This window comes from Carex rostrata, chromosome 22, assembly GCF_964058835.1.
Source record: "Carex rostrata chromosome 22, lpCarRost1.2, whole genome shotgun sequence".
Lineage (NCBI taxonomy): Eukaryota > Viridiplantae > Streptophyta > Magnoliopsida > Poales > Cyperaceae > Carex > Carex rostrata.
Genome location: NC_135939.1, coordinates 5,630,487 through 5,641,412, shown reverse-complemented (window position 1 = coordinate 5,641,412; position 10,926 = coordinate 5,630,487). Strand labels below are relative to the sequence as shown.

The following is a 10,926-nucleotide window of genomic DNA, read 5'->3' as shown; positions in this document are numbered from 1 at the left end:
TGTTTATGCATCCACCTTCTTTCCTATCTCTTCCCCACAATTTATCCACCAGCTTGCCAACTGCTGCCTGGTCTGGTCCCACATGTCAACCATATCAAATCCAATACCAGTAGCGTTGGCTATCAATTTTGAGAGTTCGGAGATTTTTCGGAGACCAAAAGGTTGGGTATGTTTATAATAACTACCATGTACCTTGTAACTAACCATGCACAGTACACAGTATCCAGGCCTCGAACAGAACAGAAGAAAGCAATAAAGGCTGAAAGAAGCTTCATTTGAAATTTCAAATTGAACAACATCGATTGATTGACCTATATACATTGGTGAAAATCTGAAAACACAGCAAAAAAAAAAAAAAAAAGCCTAAGCATCTGTTTCAATGAAACATTTGAAACTTCCAGGGGCCAGGGGAGGAAAAGAGAAAGAAGCATCCTTATCTTACTTTCTCTCTTTACAATTTTGCCTCTCCGACTCAGGTAGGTACCGTTCGTTTGCCGTACCTGGTCGCAAAGTCTCTCGCACTAGTTATATGGTACTACCGACTACTAGCAGTAATATTCATAAACCTAATTTACAGTTAGAAAGGAGGAAAAAAAAAAGGTTAAAAAAATTCTAATCGTCAGTGTCACAAAACTTGCCGTCGATTCGATTTTGGACAGCCTTGATTGCAGCAACTCGTGCAGAAGTAGCTGCACGGTTGGCTGCATTGACCGCCTTGTTGACCTGCTCATCCACCCGGTGGACCCGCATCGCATTTTCGGCCACTTTTCTAGCAGCCTGAAAAGGATTTCATGTAATGCGGATATCAGAAACTGAAATCAAATTTGGTTATCATTGTAGACATATAACTCCAGTTACAGAACTGCGGGTTCAATTTTGAATTTATTGAAATAACAAGATCAAGGACTAAAATTTCCTTCTAATTACTTTTTTTGGAGGAATAGTGCCAACTCCGGTTAAAATAGGGTAATCAGACAAGGAAAATTCAACTGAAAATATAGGTCATAGTTTTCTTCGGCGAATGGGAGTATATAATTGTGATTAAACAAACTATTTCTAGATAATACCAACTAAAATTGTGATTTCTTTCAGAAGTTGAGGAATTTCCACCTGAAATTTAGGATTCACCATGTCTACAACAACACTATTATCGGGTTCATTTAATCCAGGTAAAAAAGTATCACTTTTAACTACTTCCAGGTATTCAATGATTGAATCAAATCAAACTGAAATAGATAAATACCAGTACAGCGCGCTGAACAGATGGGTCGGAAGCAGGTTGCGGGGTTTTTAAAGACCCGCAATCCCATTCACCTGATCTGACATCCCCGTTTCTGAAGGTATACATGCCAAAACCTTGTTTCTTTCCCTCGTGCCAGGAACCCTCATAGCAATGGCCATTCGCAAAGTTGTATATGCCAAAGCCATGAATTTTATCTCCAAAATACTCCCCGCAGTATCTATCCCCATTCCTGAAATTCAATTTGACAAAATCAAAATAAGGCTCCTGTCACCATAAGATAGTAAATTAGAAATGAGAAAGTTCCGTAGCCAAGGTTTGACCTTTTCTCAATAGAATAGCTACAGCATAAAATATCATATTAAAAACATAGAGGAGAAACCAAGACAAACTACCCCATCCAGGCCTACTGTTCTATTCAACAAACAACAAGATTAATTAACAAAAACCTAAGACTGAAAAGTCCAAATTTCTCATTAAAAAGATAGCAAGTTATGACCTTTGTTTCAAATTTGAAATCTTTGATGCAACAATTACCTGAAATGGTAGCACCCAAGACCATGCTTCACTCCACACTTGAATTCGCCGTAATAAGAACTCCCATCAGAGCAGCTCTGAACCCCGATTCCATGGCTCTGACCATTAAACCATTCTCCCGCAAAACTATCCCCGCTATAAAATCTATACACACCAAATCCATGCCTCAATCCCTGCCTATACTGTCCCCTATACTTACTTCCCCTTGCCCAACTCTCGATCCCATATCCATCGTACTTCCCATCAACCCAATCGCCTTCATACTTCCCTTTTCCGAAGAAATTGTACACGCCGCTCCCATTACACCGGCCCCGATGAAATTCACCTTCGTAGCAATCCCCATTAGAGTAGAACTCGATCCCTTCTTTGACACACTTCCCATTGGTCTTCTCCTTCTTCGGCGTGGATGCTCCAGTGGTTGTATCAGCGTCTCCAATAAACCACTGCACGCAAGACACGTGCCGCCGTCTTGGGAACAGAGACATAGACTTCCGCGCAATTATCGAGGCTAGGAGCATAAGGAAGCATGCCAATATGAGATTGGTAAAGAAAGCAGAGTCGTCTCTGATGTAAGAGATGACAACGAAGAGGAGGAGGAGGAAAGGAAGGGGAAGGAGGAGAGGGAACAACGGGTGAGATGTCGATGTGCGATAGGGGGTGAATATCGAGTTTGGGTTGGATTTAGGTCTGGTTTTGGGTTTAGGTTTGGGTTTGGGTTTAGGCTTGGGGCTGGAAGGAGGTGTGTGGTGGTGGTGAGAGGCGTCTTCATCAACGACGGAGAGTGCTTGGAAGGAGGATCGGATGGTAGGCGAGCGGAGAAGGGAGGAAGGGGTTCGGGTGAGCTTACCGCCTCCATGACTGTGTTGCGGTTCCATGGATTGGATTGGTTGGCTGGTTTAATTTTTCTTCTGTTGTTTGTTTGTTGGTGGCGGTTTTATTTGAGATGGGAATTGGAGTGAGAAAAGAGAGGAAGAGAGGAGAGGGGGAAGCAATTGGGAGAGATTTTTATAGTTACCTTGCGGTGACCGGCTCAACAATTGAAATTTGCTTTTTCCAGGAGAGCAGTGGAGCGGGAGTCCTTTACCACCAGGTACCGGAGGTGCAATTGAAAACAACGGACGGTCCAGATCAATTTCATTCATATCAAACTAAATCCGTTGCATGTTGAGGCTGTAGGTCTGCTCTGAGATTCGTGCCAAGTGAAATGAACAGTCAAAATTCACAACTTGCACCTCAGGTACCTGGGGTGATGCCGATTAGTGGAGCGGAGAGGGAAAGGGAACGATTGGGAATAATTTTCGGATCGCTCCTTGCCAGTTATTAAAATACATATGTAATAGTTCCAGGGGAGGGTTAATACCTTATTTTTTTTTTTATACCACTTCATATTTTATATCTTCGTTTTGAAAGTCTAATCTATCTATCTGAACCGCTTAACAATATATCCGTGTTAAAATATAATTGGAGACCAAATTTTATAATTTTTAAAATTTTTTTTTTACTATTTTTTCAAATAGGTACAAAATCACTGTTTTGAACGGTCCGAAAACAGTAGTTTTGTACCTATCTTAAAAAAATAGTAAGCAATTTTCAAAAATCCTAAAATTTCATCTTTAAACATATTTTAGTTTGCATATTATATTGAGCGGTTCGGATTGATGATTTGAACTTTGAAAACGAATATATTAAATATGAGATATAATGAGGTATTGAAAATCTCCTCTAGTTTCAGACTTGGAGTCCAATGTTTTTACATTATAGACTTTTACATCTTTCATTTTTCCATATAAAGAGCTGAGGAGTTCAATAAAAATGTATATAACATTAATATATAATTTTATCAAAATTTTCTATTGAATGTTGACGTTCAAATTATAATATAGTGATAGCAATTGAAATTTTAGTTTGGTAAAATATATGAAGCCTCCTGCTTATTCAAATTGCACAAAATTTTTGTCTAAGGTATATTTTTAAGAATAAAATGTTTTAGTCCATTAAGTAGTTTTTGACATTTAGCTAGGTGTTATTGATGTTATCTTGTTTGTGTTGATAGCTGCTGGCTTTATGTTGCAAAATGTTTAGCTTTTTTAGTTTTATATTGTGGTGGTATGTGATTGCATCTGATGCACTGGTTGCTATGTTTTGAAATCCGGCAGATAAGTACCAGAAATTTGATATCACATCTGATTAAACTTTGTAGGTTTTGTTTTTTAGTGAAATCGGAGATAATTTTTTTTTCATGTTTTCTAATTAAAAAAATGATTTTGTTATATGTGAAAATTTATTCATATTTTGTTCATTATAAGATTCATCTTTAAAAAGATGGACCATGTGCATTAAAAAAGTGGATCTAGTCCAGGCGTACTTACGTCAATGATAATTTAGCACCACTCTTTTAATAATTTGCCACATGCTTTAAATATAATTACAGGTTTGATGACCATTCTCATAAACTTGTTATTCACCTTAGTGTCAATGCACACTTGGTTATTTAATTTTTTAAATTATTAACAAAATTAATTACAAGTTGTTTGAGATATTAGAGATTAGAGGCAATATGCAATATTCCTTTTGATGAATTAATTTTTAAGAGCTTTTTAAAACCTAACAATATTTAAATCTTAAATTTACAAACGATTATCAGAAAATGTTTTTATTATGTGTAAGACAATTAGAAAACAAAAAACAAAGGGACTTGATCGAATAATCTCTCGAGACGGAAGCTCCCGTACAATTACTGGATGCAACGATGTCTCACTGACAGTAGGCCCTCCAGTGGGGTCCACACAGTGGAACCGCGTGATATTTCATGGCAAATTGGCAACTACACATAACTGGCAGTGTAATGAGGGCTGTTAGCTGTTGCTTGGAAGCTAGTATTGGCTTTTGAGTGAGTCTATGGTACTATGCATATTACGATTTGGCACCGTGCTACGGCTCTATATTTGAGTTTTCAAATCTTAACGGTCAATCTGAACCGTTCATCTTGTTATCCATATTAATATGTGTTTGGAGACCAAATTTTATATTTTTTGAAAATTTTTTTACTATTTTTTTAGATTTATTGAAAATCACTGTTTTTGGATGGTCCAGAATTTTCAGATCAAGTGATTTTCTAAATATCTAAAAAAATAGTAAAAAAATTTCAAAAAATGTAAAATTTGGTCTCCAAACACATATTAATATGGATAACAAGATGAACGGTTCAGATTGACCGTTAAGATTTGAAAACTCGAATATAGAGCCGTAGCACGGTAACAACCCGTGATATGCATAGTACCATAGACTCACTGTTGGCTTTTTATTAAAGTTTTGAAAGTTTAGAACTCTGAATTAGTGAATTCAGATTTTAGAACTGCTCTGTTCGTCTCCAGTCCATTAAAAAGGATATCTCCGTTTTCTCTCTGTCTCTCTCTCTTGGCACCGTGTCAACGCTCAAAACTCAAAAGCACGTTCAATTTTAATGGACAGTAGAATTTGGTAACCTAATATACAAGCGTCAAGTTAGATGACAAAAAGAATATATATAATATATATCACCGTCCTCAAACAAGCCGTGTTAATTTCAGTGTTGTAAAAAATGTCCGTTTAACCGGATTAATCGGTCAATTAGTCATTAGTGGTGACTAAATTGTTGTAGAATTTTTCCGACCAATCAACTGATTACTTTTTAGTATGGCCGATTATTCTCAATTAATCGTTTGACAGTACCCTGTCCGTCCGACAAACACATACCGTTATTTACAACACTGGTTAATTTAGCAAATAATTAATTAAATACAGATCGTATAATATTTTTCACAAGTAGCAAAACTTTAACTGCTACCCTAATTTTTAGTGTTTAATGACATGATATTTCAGAGTTGTTACGGTGAAGATATATGGTTGTAAATTAACATTTAATTTCTTTAATGAAACAGACAATAATCTCTTTTTTTCAAAAAAGAAAAAATATATCATGTGTTCAATCATCTAATAAAAAAAAGATAAATAACATAAGTGAATTAAAAGGCGCATAATATAATTATATTTTTGTAAAATTATTTGAACAGTAACAAATAAGAGTTGTATCTTAATGTAATGTGAATAAAGAAATTTATGACTATTGTATGCTTATTTAAAAGACAAATTATTAATAATAGCAAATCCATGCTCAAATCTAAAACTGTTGAACCACCAAATTTACAAAGTTCAAAATTCTATAAGATGTATTTAAAATGTTTGTACATATTCACAGCCAAATAAATTAAAGTACCACTAGTACAAAAAAAAAAAAAAGGCTAAACAAACCGTGTACAAAAAAGTTCACAATATAAGATGGAACAATTGGTTAAAAAGCAGTCAATTGCTTGCTAAAAATGAGGATCTACTTACATCAACATTGGTGACACCGAATTAAATCCTATATTTTCAAAATTTTCAAAGTCCAAACAGTTAATTCAAACCGTTCAACATAATGAATATATTAAAATGTGCTTACATATCAAAATTTTCATTTTTTTTTACCATTTATTAAGTATCTTACAAAATCGTTGTTTTTCAGACCATTGAATTTTTATATCCATCTTAATAAATAGTAAAAATGGTGCAAAATGTTGTATTTTTTGGTGCAGAATGTTGGGCTACTAAAAGGCAACATGTTCAGAAGATAAGTGTAGCATAGATGTGTATGTTGCGTTGGAGTTGTGGACATACAAGACGGGACCGCATCAGAAATGATGATATACGTGACAGACTTGGGGTAGCACCGATTGAAGAGAAGATCATCCAAAATCGTTTGAAATGGTTTGGACATCTCCAAAGGAGACCTCCTGAAGCACCGGTGCGTACTGGAATTATAAGGCGTATCGAAAACACAGGGAGAGGCAGAGGTCGGCCACGATTGACATGGGACGAAGCAGTAAAAAAAGACTTGAAGGAGTGGAATATAGCTAAGGAGTCGGCTTCAGACAGGAGCGCGTGGAAGCTAGCGATCCACGTACCAGAACCATGACCTAGTACTGGTTAGGGATTATTTAGAGATAGTATTATAGGTCTTAGGTCATAGGAGTAGGAATTTGGAGTTTAGGATGTAAGCTTAGGACTTTGACCTTTACGATTAGGTAGAATATAGTTAATATTAGTATTATTATTATCACTATCACTTTCACTTTCATTTTTATTTTTATTTTATGACTACTTATTTTTATTGTATGATTGTGATTGGGTTTCATTTCTAGCTTACCCCAACTTGTTTGGGACTAAATGTTTGGTTGTTGTTGTTGTTATTGTTAATAAATAGTAAAAAAAAATATAAAAAATATAAAATTTGATCCACAAGCACATTTTAATATATCCCATCATATTGAATAGTTTGAATCGACTGTTTGGACTTTAAAAATGTAAAGTGTAATTTGGTATTACTAAAAAATAGTGTAAGTGGATCCCTCCTCGTTAGAAATATCATATTATCAATATCTGTTGATATGTATATTTGAAACAAGTATATTCCAAATGAAAAGTGAAATAATACTATAATACTCATAAAATTTAATATTCCATTAGTATATATGCATTTTACAGACAGCACAATCAATTTGATAAAAAAAAAAGAGGGTTTATTAACGGAAAATAGTATGCGACATGCTAGATCACACTTATACGAGTTGCTTTGAAACACATTGTATAAGAGAACCCAATCTCTTGCTCACATGTAGGTAGTGTTTTAATAATCGGTTCTTATTTGGTATTCGAAATGCCACCGAATACTGCATATATAGTATATGACCGAATATTCGAATTTATATATTCGGATTTTCAAATGAAAAATCATAGACATTAACTCTAATAAACATAGATAAACATTACAAATAAACATAAATAAAACATAACACTAGTTAGAACAAGTTAATAATTCACAGTACAAATTACAAAACTACAAATAAGCATAAATAAAACATAAGTTCAAACTTAAATAAATGAAATTATAACTTATTTGGTTCTTTTTCGGATTCTTATTCTCTATTCGGAAATATTCGGTTCTTATTCGGATTCTTATTCTCTATTCGGAAATATGAATTCGGCCGAATAGATAATATGCAGAAAAAATAAGCGGCCGAATATTCGAAACCGAATATTGGACCGAATACTCATTTTCTATTCGGATTCTAACCGAATACGAATATTCGGCCAACTAAACCGACTTTTAAAACACTGCATGTAGGTGAGCAGAAAATTCCTGCTAACATGATTCAAGTGTTGTAAAAAATGTCCGTTTAAATCGATTAATCAGCTGATTATTCGTTGGCGGTGATCAAACTGTTATGGAAATTTCAACTAATCAGACGATTATTTTCGAATATGGCTGATTATTCTTGATTATTTCAAATTAATTGCTTAGCAGTACCCTGTCCTTCCGACGACCGCATACTGTTATTTACAACATTGCCTATGATTCATCCGTCCATCTGTTCATTTATAATTTAAACAATCATAATTAAAGTACGATAAATATTTGAATTTTGAGAAGATGTAAAGATTCTAGATGTATAAATGAATGGATCATCCTGGCAAAAATTTCCTGGTACAAGAAGGATATAATTTTCTCTTATTAATATTAGTATGCAGTGGTACTATTTAAACTTTTTTTGTTTTTTGAAAACTGATAGTGGCTAGGTACTATTTAAACTTTATACGTTATAAAATTAGTCACAATCAATGTTTCTTTGCGTTCTATATCTCTAATATTCCTTCAATGATCCATGCGTACGGTATCAGATGACTAAGATTTATTTTTATATTTTGCTTGCAATCAACACCAAAAGCTATGCAATATTTTATGTAACAAATTATAACAGAACGAAGAAAGATCATTGTACAGTGCAAACTATCATGATAAGCCCACAATTGCTATAATTTACTTACTAATTTTGCATATTGGTCCTGTAAATTTTATTAATCGTAAGGAATCTCAGTATTGCACGATTATCTATTATTTATTGAAATGACGTATATATTCTCAGTTCAAACTTTTAGGCAAGTCCAATATGTTTTCAAAATATTTATCTTGTCTTTGGGAGCAATAAATTCAATAATGAATAAATTTTTCAACCATGTAAATAATCTTTTCATGTTTTCCATTTAAGCCAAAATATAACGAAACACAAAAGGCTTTTATAATTAATCAAGACTATTCCAACTTTGTCTCGAACAAATATTTCTATTTCTTGAAAATAATTGTAGTAAATATGAAAATCAGTCTTTAGTCCAATGATAAAGACAATACTCTCCAGGTAAGAAGTTGCATATTCGAAATCTGAATAGATAATTTATTGTGGATATTAAAACTGTTTGATAATTTGACCTCCAACTTTACTTCAAAAAAAAAATTTGCAATATATATTTCGCTTAATTTGTTAACTTCTTCAAACATAGTGGCAAACGAATAGTTCGGGTTCAGTTTGACGAGATCAAAAATTCATAATAAGAGAATAATTCATGAATAATTCGGTACTACAAGGAAGCAAAAAAAATCCACCCCCCCACCCCCCCCCCCCCCCAAAAAAAAAATTTTAAATTATTTTTTAAAAAAATCACGTTTTTTTCGTGTTTTTATTGCAAATAACACGTAATTCGCGTTTTTATTTGCAAATCAAATGTATTATATGTTTTGTTTACATTTTATTCGAAATTCAGTTCAAAGATGTCAATAAAATGAATAAAACACAAATTATTTGCAAATTTATCACGTATCTATATTGAGTTTGGCTAGTATGACATCAGTGTCATTTCAACCTATATAATACACCAACTCCAAAACCTATCGAATCGACTTCAAACGATGAATCAAAACCGTTCAAACCCATCTATTTCATTAGTTGCGCGTTACATGCAAAATTTATAATTTTTCAAATTTAATTAGTATATAGTCAAGAGGTCAAATGTATGAGTTTTTAAGTTAATTTTAATGCATTAATTTTTCAACATTTTTAACCGCTTGATTTGATACTAAAATAACTATAAAATATAAAAAATGTGCATGTAAACACATCACTCATAAAAAAATCAGTTTAGATTACTCGTTTAAAATTTGTCAAATTAATTTTATAATTAATATCATATGACACCAATATCATACTAGCTAGACTCAGCTATACTATACCTGAAACATGTTAGAAATGTTACTATATCTGCAACATTTTAGCAATGATTATACTTTTGTGAAGTACACATCTGATGTGATGTCTCCGTTTCTAAGCTAAGGATGGAGAGGAGGCTGGATACTCAACGGCTTGGGACAAGACTTGGAGCTGGCCGTGGGTCGTGGGAGAACTGTCGAATTCACATCCTCTCCAATATCTGATAAGGAAATCTTTTACAACTACTAGATCTAGACCGTTCCTTTTAACGTTGCACGAATCTCAAAGCCTAAAATACTGCCCCTCTATAGTGACCCGCATGCCAAACCGGTTGAGATTTAATCTCAAACCGTAAAGTGAAGTGATCCTCTGCAGTACCTGAGAGATTCGGATTCGGATTCAGAACTTTCGGCATGTGTCAGAGCCTTTTTTCGAAGGGTAGGGACCAGCGCACGAACCAACTCCTTATAAAACTGGGCCAGGTTTGAATCCAGCCCAAATTTGACATGAAACCTTCCCGGGTTGGTCGCTGTGCTATAAGTCTAAGATTTAGCAGGTAAGCCAGCCAGCTAGTAGCTACCAATATTCCTCTAGAATCTTAGCTAATTTAATGATCCTCAAATTTTTAACCTTTGACGCTTTGAAAATTTAAAGCGGTGGACTGGTGACTGGTGGTAGTTATATGAATAAATCAATAATCCTTTTGGATTTCATTCTTATACCAAGTAGAAAAGGTCTTGAGAATCATGGATTCAAATCTGCTACAAAAGGAGCGCCCTTCTATTCTTCTATCTGAATCAATTAAAAATCGATCACACAGTTTCAATTACATCTAATTTGTTTTAATAGTTTATATTGATATAAAAGAAAAAAAGTAATTGAAGCCGTGTTATCGATTTTAAACGGTTTAGATGGAATAATAGGAGGGTGCTTATTTTCTTAAGAAAATGAGCAGATTTGAATCCGAGAATCCTTACTTCCATAGGAATAAAGTTAAGAGGTTTTTTTAGTTTTAGAAAATATTATAAAACA

General features: G+C 34.0%; 2 protein-coding genes across 2 annotated transcripts; one reads left to right on the top strand and one right to left on the bottom strand.

The window, feature by feature from the left end:
• Positions 1-254: 254 nt before the first annotated feature.
• LOC144574155 (uncharacterized) lies at positions 255-2,794 on the bottom strand. The gene is made up of 3 exons (XM_078324023.1): positions 1,778-2,794; positions 1,244-1,472; positions 255-777 (listed from the first exon to the last, which is right to left on the bottom strand). The coding sequence occupies exons 1-3, from the start codon at positions 2,650-2,652 to the stop codon at positions 613-615; spliced, it is 1,269 nt and encodes a 422-aa protein (XP_078180149.1). The 5' UTR covers positions 2,653-2,794; the 3' UTR covers positions 255-612.
• A 3,646-nt stretch (positions 2,795-6,440) lies between these two features.
• LOC144573763 (uncharacterized) lies at positions 6,441-6,770 on the top strand. The gene has a single exon (XM_078323512.1). It carries the CDS (start codon positions 6,441-6,443, stop codon positions 6,768-6,770), a length of 330 nt encoding a protein of 109 aa, XP_078179638.1.
• The last annotated feature ends 4,156 nt before the right edge of the window (positions 6,771-10,926 follow it).

Bases quoted from the DNA above. Each gene is read 5' to 3' on its own strand.
- LOC144574155 (XM_078324023.1), bottom strand. From the start codon at position 2,652: ATGGAACCGCAACACAGTCATGGAGGCGGTAAGCTCACCCGAACCCCT. The intron at 1,473-1,777 runs GTAATTGTTGCA...ATTGAATTTCAG, and splicing joins CTTGGGTGCTACCATTTCAG to GAATGGGGATAGATACTGCG. The intron at 778-1,243 runs GTATTTATCTAT...AATCCTTTTCAG, and splicing joins CTGTTCAGCGCGCTGTACTG to GCTGCTAGAAAAGTGGCCGA.
- LOC144573763 (XM_078323512.1), top strand. From the start codon at position 6,441: ATGTGTATGTTGCGTTGGAGTTGTGGACATACAAGACGGGACCGCATC.